Source organism: Malus sylvestris, chromosome 7 (genome assembly GCF_916048215.2).
Source record: "Malus sylvestris chromosome 7, drMalSylv7.2, whole genome shotgun sequence".
Lineage (NCBI taxonomy): Eukaryota > Viridiplantae > Streptophyta > Magnoliopsida > Rosales > Rosaceae > Malus > Malus sylvestris.
In genome coordinates this window covers 26,349,657-26,374,535 of record NC_062266.1, presented here as the reverse complement: position 1 = coordinate 26,374,535, position 24,879 = coordinate 26,349,657, and the positions used below count along the sequence as shown (strand labels likewise).

Genomic DNA, 24,879 nt, shown 5'->3' with positions numbered 1-24,879 from the left:
AAATTTGAGTTTAATTATATATTTTGGTAATATTTAACATTAAATCATACTAACAAAATTTAAGAAGATATATTCAATTAATAATTTGAAAAATTTTAATAGATTTATAAATCCATAAATTTTTATAAAATTTAATTGATTTATAAAAATTTTATATAAAATTTTAATTCAATTCCTTTAAAATCTCATGAAATAAAATTTATGAATACTTAAAATACATTACAAAAATTTTTCAATTCCCTCTAATTACTCAACTTTCTTAAATTCTTTACAATTAATTTCTAATTAAATATACCTAAAATATTATAAATTTCTTTAAAATCCTAATTAACTACACTCAAATTTCTAAATATCTTAATAAACTATATTAAAATTTTAATTAAATACAATTTGAGTTTTAAAACATCACTTAAAATTTTATTTAAATACTCTTAAATTCATTAAAAAAACTTAAAATCCTAATTAAATACAACCCTCAATAAAAACAAAAGCATCACCAATTCACAAAACAACTTCAGATCAAAACACCACCGTTTCATTCAACTTCATTCCAATTCCAAACAAACATAGGAAACTTAGTCCGTAATCACTTTACAAAGCCACATAACAAGAACAGTAACAATTGCTTAACCATCTAAACAAAGTAAAAACAACTAATTAATTCGTAATTAACCACTAAACCCAACCCATTAACCCATTTCTTGACAGCAAGACTTGAAGACCCCCAAAAACCCTAGCCACCGAACCCGTACAGGGTCCTGCCCTGCCTTTTGAGCGCGTAGACCACATCCATGGCCGTCACGGTCTTGCGGCGAGCGTGCTCGGTGTAGGTGACGGCGTCTCTGATGACGTTCTCCAAAAAGATCTTGAGCACTCCACGTGTCTCCTCGTAGATCAGACCGCTGATACGCTTCACGCCGCCCCTGCGAGCCAAACGGCGGATGGCCGGCTTTGTGATCCCCTGGATGTTGTCGCGGAGGACCTTACGGTGACGTTTTGCTCCTCCCTTTCCCAGACCCTTTCCTCCCTTTCCACGCCCAGTCATTTTGTTTCAAGCTTGGATTTCTGCAGAAAAATAGGAAAATTAATCTCGTTGGGATTAATGAAACCCTAATTGCAGAATTTCAATTAGCGATACAGTTTAGAATCATGAATTTAAGAGAAGTTTTGGAAAATTCGAGTGGGTGAAGCGACGAGAAAGTTTTGTAAGTTCAAGATTACAAAAGAAAGCTACAGATTTTGAGATTTCGTTTCTGTTCGCTCATTTTCTTAGCAACCAAACACAAATTACAGATTCGAGCAGCAAAATTTACAGATTGAAATAGATAATGCTAACAAATAATCGAATTAAACAACCAAATTTTGAGAATAAGACTTAAATTTGATAAAAGAATTCACAAAAAACAAGAAATCACATTAAAAACCCAAAATTTGATTCCAATAAAACATATCAAAATTCCAAAATTTTCAAAAATCGAAACAAAAAAAAAAAGCTCTAAGAAAACGGAACGCCTGAGAAATTAAGACGAACACGAACCTGAATCGGAAACTGTTCGACGAAGTCGTGCTCGATTGAACAAGAAGATTTAAGCAGAGAGATTGGTTTGAAAGGAAAGGATCTGAAGCTGGTACTTATATAGGATGCCTGATGAAGGCTACTCGGGGGTCGGGGGACAATCCGTGGCTTAGATCGTCCAGATTCACGGATCGGATGGCTGATGTTTTAAGTTGGAGTTCACTCGGATTGGTGACGTGGCAGCATAATCGAGCGGGACTTTTATGTTGGTTTGGGAACGAAAATTTTTGCGCCTTAATTTTTTGTTATTTGCCGCTTTGCCCAAAACTTGATTTGGTTCAAAAGTTGTGCCATTTATGAACCGGATCATTTTCCTGGGATCCTAGGGATCTGATGATTGTTACCGTCCATCGTATATAATGCAGTTAAAAATTATTTTAAAATTTATAATTTAAAATTAAATATAAATAGTATCTAACGAAAACTAATTACATAATATACGATGAATGGTCACGATCACGAGATTCCTAAAAAATAATCCAACAAGGATCGTTTTCCATTTATGAATTATCGGGCAAATATTTCTCAATATGTTTTTACCCCCGCTGTGCTCGGTTTTTTTCACAAACACCACACGTATTCTTTTGAGTGTGCAGTAATACCCATGATTTATGGTAAAAATTTCATTAGCTACGTCTTGTCGTCAGAGAAGAAAATATATCTCACAGCTTGTCTTAATGTGGTAATTTAATCATTCATCGTTAATGGTCTTTGTCGAAACAGTGGAACGTTAGAGCAGCTCCAACGGGAGCTTCTGCTCGAGGGACAAGTTGCGGAACAGGACCAAATAGGTCGGGGAATGAGGTCCAGCGTATGCGAGCCCGAGGGACAGGCCATGCCTAAGCGATAGGCCCGGCAGCAATTGTCAGCCCGAGAGCCCGAAGGCATCCTGATGCAAGGCTGACGTCTGGGCGACGTCAACCATCATCTCCTTTGCATTTCTGGGCCTCAACCTTGCAGCTACCCGACCTCCGTCGTCCTTGAAAGCTTCGTCGTCTTTAAAGGCCAAGTCAACATCATGGGCTTTCCCGAAGTCGGCGTCATGCTTTCCCGAAGCCGGCGTTGTGACTTCCTCGGAGATGGTTATCGGAGAAGATGCAGAAGATGCATAATTGAAGAAAAAGTTTTCCGATAAACAAACGAAGAAGAAAGAAGGAAGTGAAGAAGAAGATGAATAATTGAAGAAAAAGCATAACCAAATCTGCAAAGAAGAAGAAGGAAATCTGTAGAGAAAAGGAAGAAGGAGGAATATATAATATTAATATAATTAATAATATAATATTAATTTATACAAAGTAAATAATATAATATTAATTATAAATAAATAAAATAATAATATTTTATTATCAATTGCCAGGGTTATTCAATGTAAGGGTGGAGATGCAAAAGGCAATTGCCACGGCAATTACTGTTCATTAAGGGCAGTTACTGTTCACTGGGTGGATTAAATAGTGAATAGCCTGGAGGGAGGGCTCCTACACTGGAGTTGCTCTTATGGTCGAGAAACATGCGAGGCAGTTAAAATAAGTTATTGTCGGTTCAGTTATTTTGGCTAAATTCAAATAGTTTTGAGTAATTGGTGTAAAAGTTGGCAGCCGTATGTTCCATAACCACATCAATTCATACAATTAGAGGAAAACTAATGAAAAAGACTTTAAAACTTTGAGTTTTAACGATAAGGAAAAAATAAAGAGTATAGTGAATAGTACCATGATTGACTTTTTTGTGTAAAAATATGGTTTTTCGTTAAAGTGAACAGTACCGGAAGCTTATTGTTAAAGTTCTCAATTAGTGGAATATTACGGGGTTGGCATGCTAGGTTAATCTCTTCTTTATCAATCTATAATATTCAGGACTAGTTACTTACAAGTACTTAGAATCGTTATATGACGGTCATATATGCTTCTTGAATGTCATTACAACACATTTGGTTTCAGGACGTGCATGCGTGAAATTGTGTTGTGTGTATGTTTAAAGTTTAATATCAACATCTCCATTCAGAGTTTAATTACTGTTTGTTGCCTGTAATTCAATGTCCCATTATCTTACTTAGACATGAGATGATTGTTGATCACAGACCAATCGATAATGATGTCAATGGGTTCAACGCTTCAAGGGATTCTTTCACCATCAACCAAGTTGGTAGTGATGCACCGTTCTTATCTCTTTTATTTCATCTTCTCCCTTCCTCTAATTTTGTTCCTTTGCCTACCTGATCATGCTTTATCCCCTGTCTCTAGTGGTATTTCTTTTGGTTGATTTCCAGTTCTGTTTAGTTTACGTGTTTATCTACGTGATCTTGTGATGAAAATCTTTTACTGAATACAATAATCATACAATGACATAGAGAACTTAGGCCTGGTAGCTGTAAAGGGAAAGGATTTCCGCACTCACTATGTGCATTTGCTTGTGTTTGTGTTGCACTTCTCCTGAAGATGTGTTACACGTTACCATACATTTGCATATAGTTTTTTTATTGCTTGTGAATATTCAGAACTTAATAACCTGGCCAAGGAAGCTGCACAACATGATGGTCGATTGGCTCAATCCGCATCTGTTGCGAAATTTAAACTAACCGAAATCAATCTAACTTAGTTTCAAGTTTTATGCTCGCAAGCGTACGAATCGTTCGATAGTATAGAAAACAAGCACTTAATATCGTTCCTGAGAAAATGATTTAATTCTTATCAACTAACTATATTCCAATTATAACATTAGTAGACTTTAACAAAAATTGATGAAAGATGGATTTGAGAATTGAACTAAAAGTAAAAACAAATAACGAAAACAAGAAAGTATGATCAATAAAACTGATGTGACAACAAAGAAAGCAGTTTATAATTCAATCAAGTAAAACACTAGAGCGTCCGACTGACCATAACCAACCATACTTATTTCCTATAATGAACTATTAACAAGTACTCAATCTCATTGATAGTCAAATTTCCCTAACTCATGTAATATCTATGGCATCTAGACTATTACATATATTCTACTATGCAACCATCATCTGGACTAATTTAACATAATAAAACTCATTATGATCAGTGAAAATTTATATAAAGACTACACAAATCCTAGAGTATGACATTTACTACTAGGTAATTTATGATATCTATTTGCAAGAAACTATCACTCAAGTTGAAAACATAGCATATGCACAACTTGCATCAAATTTACCAAGTAAAAGTAAAGATGGTAGCTAATCACCAAGACTAATACCAAACATATAAGCACAGCAAACGATACTCAATGAAAATTGAAAACTTGAAAATAATTCACTTCAGAATCTAAGCATTCATAGTTATGGCTACATCGTAGTAGCCCTAGCTAAGGAAAGTTAGTTCCGAAACATAGATAAAATTGTCATTGAATTCATAATTAAAAAAAATGAAAATTAAGTTTAGAAAACCCTAAAAATTCTTTGCTATGTTGTTGTTGTCTTTCGTATGTCCCTTCTTCTCCAAAAAAAAATTGATCAGTTCTACTTTTTCTTTTTCTTTTTCTCTTCTATCTTCATTTTCTTCTACGTAACTGACAACGGTTTAAAAAGCCCATTTATTGAAAACACTAGAAGAAAAGAAACGGAAGAAACCTTTAATTCCTTGCCAAACACTTCGTGCGTTTAGACACCTTGATCAAAGTTTGAAAGAATAGAACGCCTAATCTCACTCATGTTGGTCTACTTGCTACAACGAGGCCTCCATATTGTTCTTTTCTAACCTGCTAGATTCCAACATGAAATTTCATCTCCAAAGTGATATCAACCAAATTTGAAAGTACCCAAATCTCCATTGCAATTGATGAGAATTGAAGATAAAAAAAAGCCCAATTCATGCTTCCATCGAAAACCAACAAACTGGAGAGTGGAATAGAAATATGGATTTTCATCCCCCTTCAATTTTGATAAGCTGCAGTGCATCGGCTTGCTCTTGGAAATTGGGAGAGAAAAGCAACCCTCGGTGAAAAAATGGGGATAAGGGCATCCTTTTTTTTGTTGAAGCGGTCAAGTGATGGTCATCCCTTTAATGTGCAATAGAGGGCTGCTTAAAAATTGAATAGTAGGAAATGAGTTTACACGGGGACCCAAGCAAACAGCAGCAGAGAGATTGAAGAACATCATCTCTGATTTACATATGTGCATCATGACTACACATGTAGTGACTTGTTTTTGTGCTTCTTGAATGCATCCATAATCTTTGGGGCGCAGTTATCCCGTTGCACGCGAAAGGCTTTCTATCCGGAGGCAAATGGCTCGGAATCTCCTCAATGGTGAACTTCTTGTGCTCAAATCTGCTTCTGAGTGGTTAAAATGCTACTGCACAACCTTGACCGCAACTGTGAACAGAGTGTCATAGATGATGATATTGGTTATGCAAAAACACCAAGGACTCAAGAGAGGCGACATCATCGGAGGCTATTTACGCGATCAGATACGGGTACAAGTTACGAATTTATATGAAATTGTACATGAGAAATCAAGATTCTGGGAGACTGGTAGCCCATAAGATTACGCTAACATGAAGGAACAACCACCAGCAAAAGACATTGTAACGCAGTAGCAGAAAACAATCATGTTTATGCATTCTAGTATGAATTCAAATCTCATTATTTTCCCTTTCTCTAATAACTAACCATTAATTCACTAAAACTATTTGACATAAAAAAAAAAAAAAAAGGAACAACCACCAAACTGTCTCTTACCCTTTTGGAGCCGGCATGTGGGATCTTAGTGTACAAGTGAAACAAGAAAACACATCTTTGCTGGTTGGATTTGGATTTCTATGTGAACGCTTTCTCAAGTGAATGGTGTTATATTAGTAAATTAATAAATTTTCATAATATCATCCACATTTTATGATAATTACCGTTTGATATTAATATCAAATATAAATTTAGTTCGATCTCTTTTATTTATTTATTATTATTTGTTTTATATATATGTATTTACTTTGATATTTCCCAATGTATATGTATTTTCTTGTTTTTAGACAAATGAAATTGTGTACTTGATAAAAAAAATTGTAATATCCATTTTGTCCAAGGAGGTCCTGTGTTGAACTATTATATTGAAAACAAAAAACGTAATGTTATGGAGACTAAATTTAGAGACAAAATTTACAAACTAAATGATGTGTCACCAATTGGAATGAGCACATTTAAAAACGCTTAAACCAATTATCAACTTCCATGTGTTTTAGTTTTATAAATTTTGTCTATATTTAGTCTGCCTAACATTATAACTTTTATTTTTGACAAAGGATAGCGTTAGTATGTTAAATTATAAAATATTATAGGAGAATAATCGATGAGATCGAACATGCATTATGGTGCATAGGCATTATTATTTTTCTTCAATGCAGTAATGCGACATCTACAAGAACATTGTAACATAGGGTTGATTACTATGATTAAATTGTCTTTCCACCAAGAAATGAGTTTCCTTTTACACATTTTGTTTTTTATTTTCAAACAAAAAAATGTTTTGCTTTTGGAAATCTTTCTATTACAAATGATCCCTGAAATTGACCATCACCATCAAGATGATCTCTGAAATTAAAAATCAATCAATGTAGTCCCTGAAAATAAGTGTAGCAAATAAATGTGGTTCTTCCGTTACAATTCTTTTAAAAATAATGTTAAGTGCTGATGTGACATATAAATAGGCCCTATAAGTCATTTTTACTCACAAATGATTATTGAAATTGACTCACGACATACAAATGGTCATTGAAATTGAAAATTGATAAATGTAACCTCGCAAGTAAGTGTCTCAAATCAATGTAGCAATTCTGTCAAAAATTCTATTATGTGCTGATGTGACACATAAATGGGTCACACAAGTCTAATTAAATTTAAAAAAAATACAAATAGGCTTAATAATTTAATAGTTGATAAAAAAAAATTGTCAACCCAAAATTCCAGTCTTACAATCACCTCCGATCTCATTCCACATTTCTCTACCTCCTTCACTCTTTATTCTCTTAAAAAATACCAATACACACATCTTTATACACTTTAACACCCTTCACCGAATTGAACTTGGATCGAGATCACATTTGGTGAGGCTTAGCCTATTGACAACGACTTCTGGGATATCACCATTAACATTTCGCCAATCAACATTCTCACAACCTTAATCTTGGAGAGTTTGTTCGGCACTTCCCTAATGGTTTGGTGATGCAAAGAATTGTGAAGTCTGCCTTTAGATAATGAGGATATAACCGAGGTGCGTATATTGTTGGTTGAAAAAAATATTTCCACACCCCCCTCTTAGGCCTTGGTTAAACTTTTTGTCTTTGAGAATTTATGGAAGATATCTTTCTTCGCAGTATGCCCTACTATAAGAAAAAAAATATAATTGTGCAAAAAAGTATTTAGACAACTTTTTAATTAATTATTAAACCCACATCAGCACATAACAATTTTATTTTTACAAAATCGTGGCAAAAGGATCGTATTGATATGCGACATCTATTTTCAATGACTACGTACTAGTTTGATACTGAGGTGCTTTTATAAAAAGTGGGTACAAAAAAAAGCTAAGCTCAAAAAGGTGTTTGGTAAACACTTAACAACAACTTATTTTCACAGTTTTGAGTGAAAAAAAACTAAAACGTGAAGCAGCAAAAATGAGCTTATTCTCACAGAACAACATAATCAGTTTTTTTTTTTTTTCAAAGCACAACAATACTAAACCAGCCCTACATTGATTGATTTTCAATTTTAAGAACCATATTGATGATATGGGTCAATTTCAGGGACCATCTTGATGATGTGGATCAATTTCAATGACCATTTAGGATAAAAACCCGTAAATCTTGTGGGGCCCATTTATGTGCCACATCAGCAGTTAATAGAATTTTTAACAGAATTATGACGGAATGACTACATTGATTTGTGATACCTATTTTCAGGGACTACATTGATTGATTTTTAATTTCATGGACCATCTTGATGATGATAGTCAATTTCAGGAACAATTTGTGATAAAAACCCTTCTCAAAATTATAAAAAAAAATGATATTTTGTAAACTAAATTTTATTTTATTTTCGTTCTCCTATAAAAAAATAAAATTAATCCCAGCTGTAAGCGGGCTATCAACCCCTTGGTCTAAAAAAAGTAATCTTTATCAATAAAGTCGGTTGATTGGGATAAAGTTGTATTATTATCGAGAGAGGATCTTCGTCGGATCCTTTTTGTGAAGATTTTAGGAATCCTCTAATCATATCTGTTCATCGTATATCTTGCGGTTCGTTTTCTTCAAGTACTGTTTATATTTAACTTTAAATAAAAAAATTATAATAATTTATATCCGCACGATGTATATTAAACGGATGTAATTTGAAGATATTAAGGTCCCGTTTGGGATTGAGGTGATTTTAAAAAAAGCCACTGTGAAAAAAAGCTGAGGGTTATTTTTGTGTTTGGTAAACTGAAAAAAAAGGGCTTATTTTGGAAGCTGCTGTGAGAATAAGCTGAAAATCAAAGGAAAAGCTGAAGCTGCTATTTGCTGCTTTGAAAAAAAACTAGTTTTTTCAAAGCACACGGAGCTACAGTGCTCCTTTAATGAAAAGACACACTATCATCCTGTTTTTTTTTTCAAAAGCACTTTCACAAAAAAGTTTACCAAACACTCTACTGACTTTATTTCACAGCCGCTTATTCTCACAGCACAGCCGCTTATTCTCACAGCAGTTTTTTTTCAAAGCACAACAATACCAAACCAGCCCTAAGAATTATAACAAAAAGAATCCGACGGAGGATCCTCACTAGTCATTTTCATATCGGCACTCAACACTGCGAGGGTGGGTGAGTCAGCAGGGCGGGGCTCGTAAATAAAATGAAATGCAGGGCTGTTAAATATACGCTGCTTCTTTTTATAATATCCTGCGCTATAAATACAAAGAGAGAACATCAAGTCCCATCCTCTTGTCGAAACAAATCTAGGGTTGGATACTACTACTGCTACCCCTCGCCTTCTCCAGGTGCGCCTCTCTCTCTCTCTCTCTCTCTCTCTATATATATATATATATATATATATATATATGTATATACACGTATATATATTCCGTGCAACAATTTAGGGATTTGTATTTACAAGCAATCCCAACCTTTTGTTTTTCAAATTGCTTTGCTTATTGGGCTAGAAAACAACCAATTTCTGATATATTTGTATGTATAGTTTTTGAATTGGGCATGAAAATTTATTTGGGTAAGCTTGAATTTTGCATATGGATTGTTTGTTTAGCTTAATTTGGTGTGTGGAGCTGAAACTTTTTTCCCCTTGCTGCGATTTATCTATTTCTATTGACCTTTCGGTTTAGCGAAAATGATAAATGACAGTATTCATTTAATTATCTGTATCTGAATAAATCTCTGCAATTGCTAGCGATTTGGTTTTTTTCTTTTTTTTTTCCAAGACAAGTTTTTTTTTTTGAGATGTATTTTCATACTATGATCTTCAAAGTGCGAAATAATGGGTATGGTTGCGCTAAACGATGACTCACATATTTCTTCCAGGTACAATGCCTCGTCATGATGACCGCCATGGTGGTTCACGGCTCTATGTTGGCCGCTTGTCATCGCGGACAAGATCACGCGAACTTGAAGACGTATTCAGCAGATATGGAAGGTATGAGGAATGATTGTTATGAGTCATGGGATTCCAAGTGCTTTTTGGGTGGTTAGGTAAAACATTGCATAGGAAAATATTAGGCATTTATTGATTGTTCTGTTTGGTTCAAGCTAGTTGCTTATTTGACTGAGTTTTTACAGTTCAATAGAACATACGTGTTTCTATCGTTTCATTATTCTGTTCCTGTTTGCAATTCCATACCAGTGTTAACTTCATGTGCAAATCGTAAGGCTCATTGGGACTTCTGAATGATTTAGACAAGGGAGAATCATTGAGAAAATTGGTTCATGCATTATACCCATTAGTGCAAATCCCATATTTGTGTTCTAATTTTTTGCTGTGGGTTTATGGTCTTTTACTTTCTGTTCTGGATTACTGGTCATTTGGGGCTGTCCATATTTAAAAGGTTTTTGGGAGACAACGAAACCTTTGCCAAGCCATTATTTGTGCTTGAAAGTGTACATTTCTTCTATGTTTGTGAAAACGCTTCACCCCTCCATGTGTCCTTTTGGTTTAACTTCAATGATCTTGTTGAAGGTTCCTTGGCTTTTGCCAAACCTGGAGGTCTTGGTGAGAGGTCCAATTGGTGGATTTGGCGAGTCTTTCTATAATTTATTGCGTTTTTTTATGGAAATGGCAACAATCTCAAAGTGGTGTTTAGTTCATCTGTGAGGGGCGAAGTCTCATCCCTTTGATGCTTGTATCATGATGGCCTTACTGTTTATGGAACCCGTTTACGCAGAGTACGTGATGTGGATATGAAGCGCGACTTTGCCTTTGTTGTATGTTATTCTGTACCTTGCTCTTTCTCTCTTTCTCTCTCTCTCTCTCTCTCTCTCTCTCTCTCTCTCTCTCTCTCTCTCTCTCTAACCCTTCTAACACGCCCAAGCACAAGCATGCGATCTCGCATGATTTCATCGATTATTATGGTGTTAACTTTTGTCTTGTCAAATTTTTCCCTTGCAAATTTTATCTTCTCTTTGTTCTTCATTCTGTAACTAACAACAGGAATTTAGTGACCCCCGGGATGCTGATGATGCAAGATATAGCCTGAACGGTCGTGATGTTGATGGGAGCCGGATAATTGTGGAATTTGCCAGGGGGGTAAGTATTATGGGTTATATTGTTTAGAATCCTTCTCATATTTCAGCAATGTGTGTTACTAGTATGTTGTTAAGAACTGAACAATGTTCTGTCTGACTTTTTGTTGTCACTTGTCATATGGATTGCATAGTTAACCTCTATAATTGTTTCGTGATTACATCACTTGGGATGTATCACTTAACAAAGAGGGTGCAGGGTTCACCCCCTGTATAGTTGTTTCTTGATTACGTCATTTTGTTGTAGACTTTTTATGTTTTGCCTGATATCTATGTATCTCTATCTGTCTCTCTCCCCCTCCCTCCCTCGTTTCCCATGTTTTAAGCTCTCTCATTTTATTGGTCAATTGTCATGAAAATTTTGCTTGATGTCTGGCTTGCATTCAGGCACCACGTGGTCCTGGTGGATCTCGGGAGTATCTTGGGAGAGGCCCTCCTCCAGGATCAGGGCGCTGTTTTAATTGTGGGCTGGATGGACACTGGGCTCGGGATTGCAAGGCTGGAGACTGGAAGAATAAGTGTTATCGTTGTGGGGAACGAGGCCACATTGAAAGAAATTGTCAGAATAGTCCGAAGAAAACAACTAAGTATGCGCTCTCTCTCTGTCTTTCTCTGCCTGTGTTTTGGCATTATACAGCTCTGCTTATTGACTTTGCAAATTATTTCTTGTGCAGACGTGGGCGTAGTCTCTCACGTTCACCAAGTCCAAGGCGGGGTAGAAGTCGAAGCCGTAGCTACAGCAGGGATCATAGTTACAGGTTTGTCATCATCTTTTCCCTTAAGTTCTGCCTGAGTTCTCATTGCTTGCCTGTGCCTAATCGGTGAAATTCATCTTAAGTGACTCCTTTGCGGGGAGCAGTGAATTTCCAAGTATTCATGTCACTTTTGATCTAGAAATGTGGCTGTACTTGGTAAATATTTTGTTGAAACTCAATTATTCTTTTCTAATGTTCAGCCGTTCCCGCTCACCCGTGAGGGGAGAACGGAGTTTGGAGAGAAGATCAAGGAGTCCTCATGACAGCCGGAGCCCTAAGCGTCGCAGGGGTTCACCACCACCCTCCAAGGGGAGGAAGCATGATAGAACTCCCGAAGGGAGGAGCCCGCAAGAGCGGGGTAGCCTCTCCCCGCAGGATCGCAGATCTGACGACAGTAGGAGTCCCAGGGCAAAGAGCAGAAGCCCTATAAATGATGTTGAAGGGGACAGCAATGGAGATAGGAAGCATAGAAGCCCTGTTGAAGAAAACAGCCGCAGCCGCAGCCCAAGCCCTGTCCGCAGGAGTGAAAGGAGCCCTGTTGAAGATGATGAAGACATCCCTGGTTCCCCGAGAGGCAGTGAATCACCAGCTTAAATGCACTGTTCTCCAATGACGTGCGGATTTTACATGAAAACTGTATCGCGACAACTTCTTTGCTTTAAGTGGGTTCTGTTTATTGTTCTCTAGCTCCGAATTTTGAACTTACTCTTTTATTTTTTTTGGGATTATGGATTTCTGTGGGCAATAGATAAATTCTATTCGGGATCCACCACTTTTTAAGTTCTGACGCCAGTAGTTGATTATACGATCCGATTAGTGTATAGTTAACAGCATATAAGATATTTCTGGGTCTGCCAATGCATGAGGATTTGAGGCTTGTCTTCATGATCACGTCGAATCCTTATGAAAATGGATCCAGAACAAAATCGTGCTAAAGCTAGGGCGTCACCCGTAAGTGGCGCGCTGTGTGGCCCGAGCACAGTGATAAGTGAGCAAGGGTCGCTGTATTTCTATCGGCACCCGGATGCAGTGTTAAATGAGCAAGGGGGCCGTAGAAACTTCTTTTCGAACGACTTCACTCAAAGTTGTTTGGGAGCATATGCTCCTATCAACTTTACACGGGACACACAAAAGAAGTACTTTGATCCTATTAGACGGGGAGGGTGAAAAAGCTAGAACAGAAGGGTAGAGTTCAAGAGAGCAAAATGCGTTTAGGAACGTGGAATATAGAAACCTTAACGGGAAAATCTATGGAAGTAGTGGAAGTTATGATGAGGAGAAGGATAAATATTATGTGCCTACAAGAAACTAAGTGGGTTGGTAGTAAGGCAAATGATCTAGAAAACTCAGGGTTTAAACTTTGGTATTCGGGCACAAATAGAACGAGAAACGGTGTTGGCATCATCGTGGACAAGACCTTGACACAAGATGTTGTAGATGTCAAGAGGGTAGGAGATAGAATCATGGCAATCAAGATTGTAATAGGACAAGAACTTATCAATGTGATTAGTGCGTACGCACCTCAAGTAGGGTTGGATACGAGTTCGAAGGAGAAATTTTGGGAAGACCTTGGAGACTTGGTGCAAGGAATTGCTCAGACGGAGAAGTTATTTATAGGAGGAGATTTAAATGGACACGTGGGCAGGGAGACAGGCAACTATGGAGGTTTTCATGGTGGCCATGGTTTTGGGGAGAGAAACGAGGATGGGGAAGCTATCTTGGATTTTGCAATGGCATATGATCTCTTCTTAGCCAACACCTTCTTTAAGAAGAGAGAAGAACATGTGATCACCTACAAGAGTGGGTTGTCAAAAACACAAATAGATTTTCTTCTAATGAGGAAAGGGGATCGTATAACTTGTAAGGATTGCAAAGTTATACCAGGAGAGAGTGTGGCTAATCAACATCGCTTGTTGGTGATGGATGTACATATCAAAAGAGTGAGACAAAAGAACAAGACTTGGAAGTGCCCAAGGACTAGATGGTGGAATCTAAAAGAAGAAAAACAAGTCATTTTCAAAGAGAAGGTAATCACCCAATGTGTGTGGGATAGAGAGGGGGAAGCTAGCCAAATGTGGGATTCCATGGCTAGTTGTATCCGAAAAGTAGCAAAAGAGGTATTAGGAGAGTCCAAGGGCTTTGCCCCACACCAAAAGGAATCTTGGTGGTGGAATGAGGAGGTATAAACAAAGGTGAATGCTAAGAAGGAATGTTGTAAAGCCTTATACAAGGAGATGACCGATGAAAATGGTGAAAGGTATAGAAAAGCGAAGCAAGAGGCGAAGAAAGCTGTCAGAGAAGCTAAGTTAGCGGCTTACGACGATATGTATAAACGACTAGATACCAAAGAAGGAGAGTTGGATATCTATAAACTAGCTAGAGCAAGGGAAAAGAAGACAAGGGACCTAAACCAAGTGAGGTGCATCAAGGATGAGGATGGAAAGGTTCTTGCTACAGAGAACGCGGTTAAGGACAGATGGAGAGGTTATTTTCATAATCTTTTCAATGAAGGACATGAAAGGAGTGCTTCTTTAGAGGAGTTGAGTAACTCAGAAGAGTGTAGAAACTACTCTTTTTATCGTCGAATCCGGAAGGAAGAAGTGGTTGTAGCTTTGAAGAAGATGAAGCATAGAAAAGCAATAGGCCCAGACGATATACCAATCGAAGTGTGGAAAGTTTTGGGAGAGACAGGTATAACATGGCTCACTGACCTTTTCAATAGGATTTTGAAAACGAAGAAGATGCCAAATGAGTGGCGAACGAGCACTTTGGTGCCTATCTACAAGAATAAGGGCGACGTACAAAATTGCATGAACTATAGGGGTATTAAGTTAATGAGTCATACAATGAAGCTCTGGGAGAGAGTCATTGAGCATAGATTGAGGCAAGAGACACGGGTTTCGGACAACCAATTCGGGTTCATGCCAGGGCGCTCAACCATGGAGGCAATCTATCTCTTACGAAGATTGATGGAAAGATATAGAGATGGGAAAAAGGATTTACACATGGTCTTTATAGATTTGGAAAAAGCGTATGATAGGGTCCCAAGAGACATTCTTTGGAGGATTTTAGAGAAGAAAGGAGTACGAATAACATATATCCAAGCTATAAAAGATATGTATGAAGGAGCAAAGACTGTCGTAAGAACTCATGAAGGACAAACCGAAAGCTTTCCCATAACTGTAAGATTACATCAAGGCTCATCCTTAAGTCCTTACCTTTTTGCGTTGGTAATGGATGAGTTAACAGGACATATTCAAGATGATATTCCTTGGTGTATGCTTTTCGCAGACGATATAGTGTTGATAGATGAAACTCAGGAGGGGGTAAATGCAAAGCTTAACCTTTGGAGAGAAGTGTTGGAATCTAAAGGTCTTCGCCTAAGCCGATCAAAGATAGAATATATGGAGTGCAAGTTCAGTGCAAATGGAGGCCAAAACGAGTTAGGGGTGAGGATCGGAGATCAAGAAATACCAAAGAGCGACCGTTTTCGTTACCTAGGATCTATCTTGCAAAAGAACGGAGAATTAGATGGAGATCTCAACCATAGAATACAAGTTGGATGGATGAAGTGGAAGAGTGCATCTGGCGTGTTGTGTGACCGCCGTATGCCACTGAAGCTCAAGGGAAAATTTTATAGGACGACAATAAGGCCGGCGATGCTGTATGGCACAGAATGTTGGGCGGTGAAGCATCAACACGTACACAAAATGGGTGTAGCGGAGATGAGGATGCTTCGTTGGATGTGTGGGCACACGAGAAAGGATAAGATTAGGAATGAGGATATCCGGGGTAAAGTAGGAGTAGCCGAAATTGAAGGAAAGATGAGAGAAAATCGGTTACGGTGGTTTGGACATGTGCAAAGAAGGCCTACTGACGCTCCGATTAGAAGATGCGACTATGGGACAGAGGTTCAGGGCCGAAGGGGTAGAGGAAGACCTAGGAAAACTTTGGAAGAGACTCTAAGAAAAGACTTAGAGTACTTGGATCTAACGAAGGACATGACACAGGACCGAGCACAATGGCGTTCTAAGATTCATATAGCCGATCCCACTCAGTGACTTGGATTTTCCAAGTCTCCAACCGAGAAGTTTTCCTCACTCGGAAAATTAAGGGAACACTACCCCAACCTACATGCTCCACTCAGAAAGCTTCAACATACAAGCTTCAACAAAAGAAAATTCAAAGAACTTAGCGAAGAAGGTTTTGGTGTATTTAACACAATACGTTGAAATGAAGGAAAGCTTATTTATTAATATCCCCGATAAGCTACAAATATGTACATATACATGAGTCAAAATAAACAAACAAGATGGAGCCTTCACAAATGTTGCTTAGGAGAAGTCTCAGCAGTCGGTAGAGCCCCAGAAAGAGAAGGCATCGGAGGGGGATCATTCGGAGTCTCAGTACTGGACAGAACCCTAGAAGGAGGAGGCATCAGAGGTTGATCATTTGGAGCTTCATTACGCGGTACAGCCCAAGAAGACGAAGGCAATAAATGCCTTTGGAGCAAACCCACAAATCTCTGATGATCAAGTAAAACCTGACCATCAGTTTCCTTCATCTGGTCAAGCTTCCTCTTCATGTTTGTAGCATAGTCATGTGCGAGCCGGTGCAACTGTTTATTCTCATGCTTGAGTCCTCTAATCTCCTGTTTGAGACTCATCACTTCGGCCGCCAATGATTCAACTTGGCGGGTTCGAGCAAATAGGCGTTGGGCCATATTAGACACAGAACCTGCACACTGAACATTGAGAGCCAGCGAATCCTTAACAGCTAACTCATCAGACCGTTTGGAAAGTAGTCTGTTATCTTTGGGAGTGAGAAGGTTCCTGGCCACCACCGCAGCGGTCATATCATTCTTCATCACGGAATCCCCAACGGTAAGAGGACCAGTAGGGGAGACGAAGGATGGGCGCCATATGTTGTCTGGAGAAGGCGGGGCTGCCTCTTCAACAAGGTTCAAGTCAAAACGACGGTCGGAGGGGCCAGACATTTTCAAAGGTGTTGAAGAGAGAAGAGGTCGGACAAATCAAGATCTTAGAAGTGCAAGAATGGAGCTTCTACTGGTGGAGATTCAAGTGTGCTTTGGAACTTAATGCCAGCCCCTATAAAAAGCTGCACTCGACGGAGCTTCAGACATCGAAGAGGCGCCTGCTCAGAAATCGAAGAGGCGTTTGCTTTCTCAAAAGCTGGGCTGCTTAGAGACCACGATGGTTGATCTCATAAATCGAAGAGGTGTTTGCTTTCTCAAAAGTTGGGCTGCTCAAAGACCACGAAAGCCGATCTCAGAAATCGAAGAGGGGCTCGCTTTCTCAAAAGCTGGGCTGCTCAGAGACCACGAGGGCCGATTTCAGAAATCGAAGAGGCACCTACTTTTCCAGCCTTGTCAGCACCTGTCACACGCACACTCAACTTTGCGAAAATTATGGGTATTCTGTCGAAGATTTCTGAGGAAGTAGAAAACACATGAATCTTACTGTCCAATCACCCACTTTCCACACGCAACAATAGCTCATGGGTACCACAGATAACTTTGCCAAAGTTCTCTGTCAAAGTTGAGCACGTGAAGCTTGCAGCTCCCACTACATCGCTCTGACCAAGAAGGGTAAAAGAATAGCAAAGAAACAGCACTAACAAAGTTTAGACCCATAAATTTTGAAGGTCTAGCTACCATATTATTACCTATAAGGGTAAAGGAACAGTACCACTGCTGGATAATTGGAAAGTCCCTGTGTGTCAACCTCTGTGCCTCGTGGCAAGGTAGACTAGCAAACATGCTCAACCTTTACTCACATTCGAGAAAACACTCCCAATAAGATTGCTTGCTCCAAAATCGAAGAGGCACCGTCCTCCGAATCTCGAGAGCCAGACTCCCAACATGACTACTTTCTCAAAAATCTAAGAGAGGGTAAAGGAACAGTACCATTGCTGGATAATTGGAAAGTCCCTGTGTGTCAACCTCTGTGCTTCGTGGCAAGGTAGATTAGCAAACATGCCCAACCTTTACTCATATTCGAGAAAACACTTCCACCAAGATTGCTTGCTCCAAAATCGAAGAGGCACCGCCCTCCGAATCTCGAGAGCCAGACTCCCAACATGATTACTTTCTCAAAAATCGAAGAGACACTGCTCCCCGAATCTCGAGAGCCAGACCTCCAGTATGATTGCTTTCTCAAAAATCGAAAAGGCATCGTTCTCTGAATCAATCGAAGAGGCGTTCGCTTTCTCAAAAGCTGGGCTGCTCAGAGACCACGAGGGCCGATCTCAGAAATCGAAGAGGCACCTACTTTTCTAGCCTTGTTAGCACCTGTCACACGCACACTCAGCTTTGCGGAAATTATGGGCATTCTGTCGAAGACTTCTGGTGAAGTAGAAAGCACGTGAATCTTATTGTTCAATCACCCACTTCCCACACGCAACAATAGCTCATGGGTACCACATATAACTTTGCCAAAGTCTCTGCCAAAGTTGAGCACGTGAAGCTTGCAGCTCCCACTACATCGCTCTGACCAAGAAAGGTAAAAGAATAGCAAAGAAACAGCACTAACAAAGTTTAGACACATAAATTTTGAAGGTCTAGCTACCATATTATTACCCACAAGGGTAAAGGTACAGTACCACTGCTGGATAATTGGGAAGTCCCTGTGTGTCAACCTCCGTGCTTCGTGGCAAGGTAGACTAGCAAACATGCCCAACCTTTACTCACATCCGAGAAAACACTCCCAACAAGATTGCTTACTCCAAAATCGAAGAGGCATCGCCCTCCGAATCTCGAGAGCCAGACTCCCAACATGATTACTTTCTCAAAAATCGAAGAGACACTGCTCCCCGAATCTCGAGAGCCAGACCCCCAGCATGATTGCTTTCTCAAAAATCGAAGAAGCATCGTTCTCCGAATCTCGAGAGCCAGATACCACATACCACTTTTTCAAAGTGCTCTGACAGAGTTAAAACATGTGAAGCTGGCAGCTCCCACTACCGTGCTATGACCAAGCAGGGTAAAGGAATAACATTACTACTTGTTGTTAGGGAGACTCCTATATATGTCGACCTCCATCCCCAACGGACAGGCAAACCTGCAAAAATGCTCAACCCTTCCTCATATCTGAGAGGGCACTCCCAACGAAGCCTTTCGAAATATTCAGCTTTCTTTCCCCCCGATAATACCTCTGCAAACAAGCTATACTAGAGCAAGAATATCTCATATCATCAGGGTTAAAAGCAAGAGTATCCCATATCATGCTTTTTCCCTGTCTTTTCCTTTGGCCTTGTTTTTACCTGTAAGACAAGGAGAAAGAGAGCAATCAGTCAGCACTTGAAATCAAGCTCCCAGCCAGGAACTGACTGCCTGGAACCCCTTACCTGATTACTTACCTGGCATTGCTCTCGAGTACTCATCTTCAACATCTTATGTTTCCAGGGAAGATACCGAATCTGCTTGAGGAACAGATAGGGCAAGTGCGAATGATACAAGGAAGCATGTGGAGACAAGCGTAACAGCACACGTGCCGATACATCCATTACTCTGTCAAAAGCAAAAGTATCCCATATCAGCAGGGTCGAACGTACTCTAGATTTGATGGACTTGTTTTGACCCTCAAATTCTTCAGTCGGCCTTATACTCTGAAGGAAACCAGAAAACCCTCCAGCTCAGTTCAAGAATAAGCCTGTGGAAAGTTACTTCTTCAAAAGCAAAAGTATCCCATATCATCTATTCTCATTTTTCTTCTCTTTATCCTTCATGCTGCTGCAAGATGGGGAGAAGGTGAACAATCAGCCGGAGCTCTGATTGCTTACCTTGTCTGTCACCTCTTTCAGCAGATCCCCTAGCTCGGCGACGTGGGGGACTCCTACTACATGGTTTGTATCGCGCTTGACCAAGCCTGAAACTACAAGTAAGCTTCAAGTGAAATTGATACATTACCTTGTGCATCTCCACCAGTTAAAGATACCACCCCTGGATGGAGGAAGAGTACTTCCAGAGAAGCTGCCACATCTACCTATGAGACAGATAAGGCAAGTCAAGATGATACCACACTCCGATACTTAGAAGTTTCGTGATTACGAGATCATTCTCCCACAATAGTTCCTAATGTCATTTGTACTCTAATGTCATTTGTACTAAATCATTCACTGGTACTCACTAAAGGAGAGCTTGAACCTATGTACTTGTGTAAACCCTTCACAATTAATGAGAACTCTTCTATTCCGTGGACGTAGCCAATCTGGGTGAACCACGTACATCTTGTGTTTGCTTTCCTATCTCTATCCATTTATATACTTATCCACATTAATGACCGGAGCAATCTAGCGAAGATCACAAAAGCGACCGTTTTCGCTACCTAGGATCTATCTTGCAAGAGAACGGAGAATTAGATGGAGATCTCAACCATAGAATACGAGCTGGATGGATGAAGTGTAAGAGTGCATCCGGCGTGTTGTGTGACCGTCGTAGGCCACTGAAGCTCAAGGGAAAATTTTATAGGACGGCAATAAGGCCAGCGATGTTGTATGGCACAGAATGTTGGGCGGTGAAACATCAACACGTACACAAAATGGGTGTAGCGGAGATGAGGATGCTTCGTGGGATGTGTGGGCACACGAGAAAGGATAAGATTGAGAATGAGGATATCCGAGGTAAAGTAGGAGTAGCCGAAATTGAAGGAAAGATGAGAGAAAATCGGTTCTGGTGATCTGGACATGTGCAAAGAAGGCCGACTGACGCTCCGGTTCGAAGATGTGACTACGGGACAGAGGTTCAGGGCCGAAGGGGTAGAGGAAGACCTAAGAAAACTTTGGAAGAGACTTTAAGAAAAGGCTTAGAGTACTTGGATCTAACGGAGGACATGACACAAAACCGAGCGCAATGGCGTTCTAGGATTCATATAGCCGACCCACTTAGTGGGAAAAGGCTTTGTTGTTGTTGTTTTTAGAGAAGCACTTGTCAACTACTTTTTCTGGAAGCGCCCAAGTGTTTTTTCAAGAAGCATTAAGTTTATGCGTTTTTAATAAAGAAATTGTTATTGACACTAAAAAAATCTCATTTTGTACTCTAAATTTTCTATAATTAGAAAGAAAAATACATATATAAAAAGTGCAAATTGAAAATTTTGAAGTGTTAATAATATTTTTTTTAATAAAAGCATTGTTAGCTAAAAAGAAAACATAAACAGAGAATTGAAAAAAGTAAAAGTCAGGCAAGTGGTTTTTTACCAAATTGGTCATTTACCACAGTAGTGGAAATATGTTAAGTTCTTGCAATATGGTATGAGTTTAAATCCTGTTTGTGTTTAATCTAATAAAATTTATCATTCGACAAAAGAAAAAGGAAAAAAAGAAGTAAAAAGTCAGTAGCCTCACGAGTACTCCACTGTTTTGTCATAAGCAACTCCCACATATTACTAGCAAACACAGGTCATGACTTTTTGATGGAAGTGACTCCAGCTCTGTGACTACTTCTTGCATGGAAGGCCTTTCTTCTCCTTTTAACCTCATACATCTTTTTGCTAGATCAATCACCTTTCTCCAGCCTTTCTGTCTCTCCCTCTTGGTATATTTCAAAAGCAATCAGTCCGTCCCATTCGCCGATTCCTCTCTTTCCCTCCAAAGCAAGAAACATGTTCGGGAGGCCACTAAAAGAATATGGCACTTCGTTCGTTCGTAACTACAGGAGGACAACTCCAAAGCTATAGACGCCGCTCTTTCTGTTAGCTTCCTTGTTTCAAGATATTCAGGGTCCATGAATCCAGTTTTACATCGCACTGGCGTAGTTTCATAGTTTTACATCGGGATCTTCTTGAAGCAATCTTGTAGTTTCATAGTTCGACAATTTTGCCGTGTAATTCTCATCTAGCTAATGTTCATTGTCTTGACATCTAGGTGTACAATTGGCATGACATAGTTCAACTTCAGTTTTTTTTTTTTCCACAATTTTGGGTGATAAAAAGCTAAAAACACAAAGCTGCAAAACCCAGCTTTGAAAAATCGGCTTCTAAGCAAACCGATTTCGCAAGAGGGAGAATGGCAATCTCTGAAGCTATATCTCTCGTTCCCCCAGATCCTGAAACCCCCAGCACCAACCACGCTCATCTCAGCCAGGGGTTTCTACCTTCTTCTCCTGATTTCGATCCCGCACCGTCTAATCTCGATCATGTGGTCCTCGACGAGCTTCAGAAACTGGATTTGAAAGAGGAGGGGGAGGACGATGGAGAGCCTGATGAGGTGCATAAGCTAGATTCAATAGAGAAGGTAGAGGAGGATGGAGCTGGTGAGTGGCAGAAGGTGGATTTGAAGACAGAGGATGGAGCTAGTAAGTTGTAGAAGGTGGATTTGAAGGCATAGTAGGATGGAGCTGGTGAGTTGCAGAAGGTGGATTTGAAGGCGGAGGAGGATGGAGAGGGAGTGGAGGAAGAAGAGAAGAGTTCCGGTGAGCAATAGGGACAAGATAGGAGAAACGCTCTTACAGAAAAGAATAGAATAAAAAAATTATAAATATCTTAATAAAAAAAAGGTAAAAATACATTCTTTGTTTATAAATAGTTTATATAAATCTTATAAATGTCATAATAAAAGAAAAGACAAAAAAATTATTATATAATATTTAACATCAGAATTTTTTTAGTCATTTTACATAGTACAACTGTTTTACATAAAAATTTACTAAACACTCTAACATTGCTTTTATTTCACAGCTGTTTATTCTCGCAACACACTACTATTTTATTTCACAGTTGTTTATTCTCACAACATAGCAGAAATAATTTGTTTTTAAGCACACCGATACCAAACCTGGTGCTTCTGCAATTTCGCTGCTGCTATCTTTAACCGTAACTTAGACGAAAGTGGTGGCCTTCCAGACCTTAGTAACAATGATCTTTGAATGTGATCATAAAGAGTGCCGTTGTGGAGAACTCGTAAACTAGCAGCGGCGTTTTTCCCTCCACACAACCACCCAATAGCCTCACCACATTTTTGTGGTTCATCTGGGTAAGAAGAGCTATCTTATTACTAAAGAGCTTGAAAACTCTTGTACATACCACCCATATTGTACTCCTTTGTGCAAATAATTGTATTATCTCCTAGTCTTCCTTTGTAAACTGTTCCATACGGTCCTTTACCAATGATTCCATCTGCACCGTAGTCGTTCATGGCCTTTTCAAGTTCCTCGGCGGTAAAGATTTTGGTAGTGAACTGACTACTATTTTCGTTCTTCCTTCATCGCTAATCGACCCCTTGAAGGCTTGATGGGATCAAATGTGGGATCAAATGTGATACAATGTGACTAACTTTTAAGACTAGTTTCCTCATTGTTTTGTCAGGCCGCTGCGCTGTCTGACCTGAAGAATAAGTCATTCTACTGCAGTCGCTTCATTGTAGCTTCTTTGATCTGCGGGGCTTACTTCATCGGTGGTGCAACCATTGCTCACGAGTACAAGGAAGTATGTCTTTTTTTTTTGTTCCTCAAGTTGTGTGCACCTTTTACTTTTGTTCTGCAAGTTCTGTATTACCTATTATCAATTCAATGGTCCCGGAAATCTTTCTTGCAGAAATTAACAAGATGGAAAGTGGTCTACAATAGGCAGAATACAAACTTTCAAACGTGCAAGGTTCGCCCCTTACCGGGAAGATTAAGTGGTTTTTTATGGCATTTGAAGTTACTGCTATTGCTGAATTTACTTTTTTCCTTTTCATCCTCAGAATCGTTGCCAAAACCTTCAGGAAGTGAGGCATTACCAGACAGAATTATTGCCAAACATCGGACTTGGAACCGCTGCCTCTATGGGGTTCATCTGTGAAAAATGTACTCAAGGCTATGGCGAGTTTTACATGAATACTAGATCCATTCCATTTATGCAACTAAAGAGTTCTTTCTTGTTAATTGATAAATGATAATGCATACTCATCCAGTGTTTTATCCCCCGTCTTCCGTGTGTCTTTTATGTATCATTTAACTAAGTCGAGAGCATATTAGTATGCTGGAAGTCCTGAACATTGTTTCGTTATAAGTTTCATCGTCAATATAATGCAGGTTGTTTTGTACAAAATGGTAGTTTCAAATGTAAAGACATAGCTCTAAAATGAAATGAACTGTTGCAAGTCCCTTTTTTCTCTAGGATATTGGCGGGTGTATACAATCAACGTAATTATTACTCATTCATTTTGGTAACGTACCTCGGTTTTAGATGCAAATTCTCATCATACCTTTCTTAGCAACCTCAGATAAAAAGGCCCCGCTTGATAATTATTCATTTTTTTAGTTTTAGTTTTCACTTTCTGTGATTGAGATATGAGGAACGGATATGGGGAAATTGAGGGATGAAGAAGAATGATGGGATGAGAGGGAAAGAAACAGCAAGCCCTTGACAGTTTCAGTTGCTTTGGGTAGTACAGGCGATGAGCTCCACGACATTGTCCATGCTAGTACATTCTCTCCGCACAAGTTTCCAGCAGACGGTTGCAATTTACTCCAACTGTTTCTCTTTTTCATCCAAGTACTTAAGCAATGGCACCTACATTTCAGTTTTTAGACTTTCAGTTCTTAGTTTTCATAAAAAAGTGCAACGAAATAGTTATTAAACGCCTCTTACCTGCTCTAATAGTCAAGGGCATAAAACTTTTGATAGGGCTTTGAAGTAGGAGGAAAGAACAAGAAGATATTGTCCACGTCAACATCTCTGTCTTCTTCAAATTCTTGTTGTACCATTTTCATGACCTGCAACTTTATATCCTTATTCAACGTTTTGGGAATGCCATTCTCGTCAACCACTGTTCAATCTCGGCACCTTTCTCTTCCATCTTCTCTTCAA

General features: G+C 39.0%; 2 protein-coding genes across 4 annotated transcripts; one reads left to right on the top strand and one right to left on the bottom strand.

Annotated features, from left to right (window-relative positions):
• Window positions 1–513: 513 nt before the first annotated feature.
• LOC126630533 (histone H4-like) lies at window positions 514–1,691 on the bottom strand. Its single transcript, XM_050300649.1, has 2 exons — window positions 1,538–1,691; window positions 514–1,065 (listed from the first exon to the last, which is right to left on the bottom strand). Exon 2 carries the CDS (start codon window positions 1,043–1,045, stop codon window positions 734–736), a length of 312 nt encoding a protein of 103 aa, XP_050156606.1. The 5' UTR covers window positions 1,046–1,065; window positions 1,538–1,691; the 3' UTR covers window positions 514–733.
• Window positions 1,692–9,475: 7,784 nt separating this feature from the next.
• LOC126629352 (serine/arginine-rich splicing factor RS2Z32-like) lies at window positions 9,476–12,850 on the top strand. Of its 3 annotated transcripts, none has more exons than XM_050299376.1 (7): window positions 9,476–9,565; window positions 10,101–10,212; window positions 10,958–10,997; window positions 11,224–11,319; window positions 11,703–11,902; window positions 11,990–12,073; window positions 12,271–12,850. In XM_050299376.1, exons 2-7 carry the CDS (start codon window positions 10,106–10,108, stop codon window positions 12,662–12,664), a joined length of 921 nt encoding a protein of 306 aa, XP_050155333.1. In that variant the 5' UTR covers window positions 9,476–9,565; window positions 10,101–10,105; the 3' UTR covers window positions 12,665–12,850. The 3 variants fall into 3 exon arrangements, with proteins under 3 accessions (XP_050155333.1, XP_050155332.1, XP_050155334.1); XM_050299375.1 differs by lacking the exon at window positions 9,476–9,565 and adding an exon at window positions 9,676–9,792; XM_050299377.1 differs by lacking the exon at window positions 9,476–9,565 and having other exon boundaries at window positions 10,753–10,997.
• The last annotated feature ends 12,029 nt before the right edge of the window (window positions 12,851–24,879 follow it).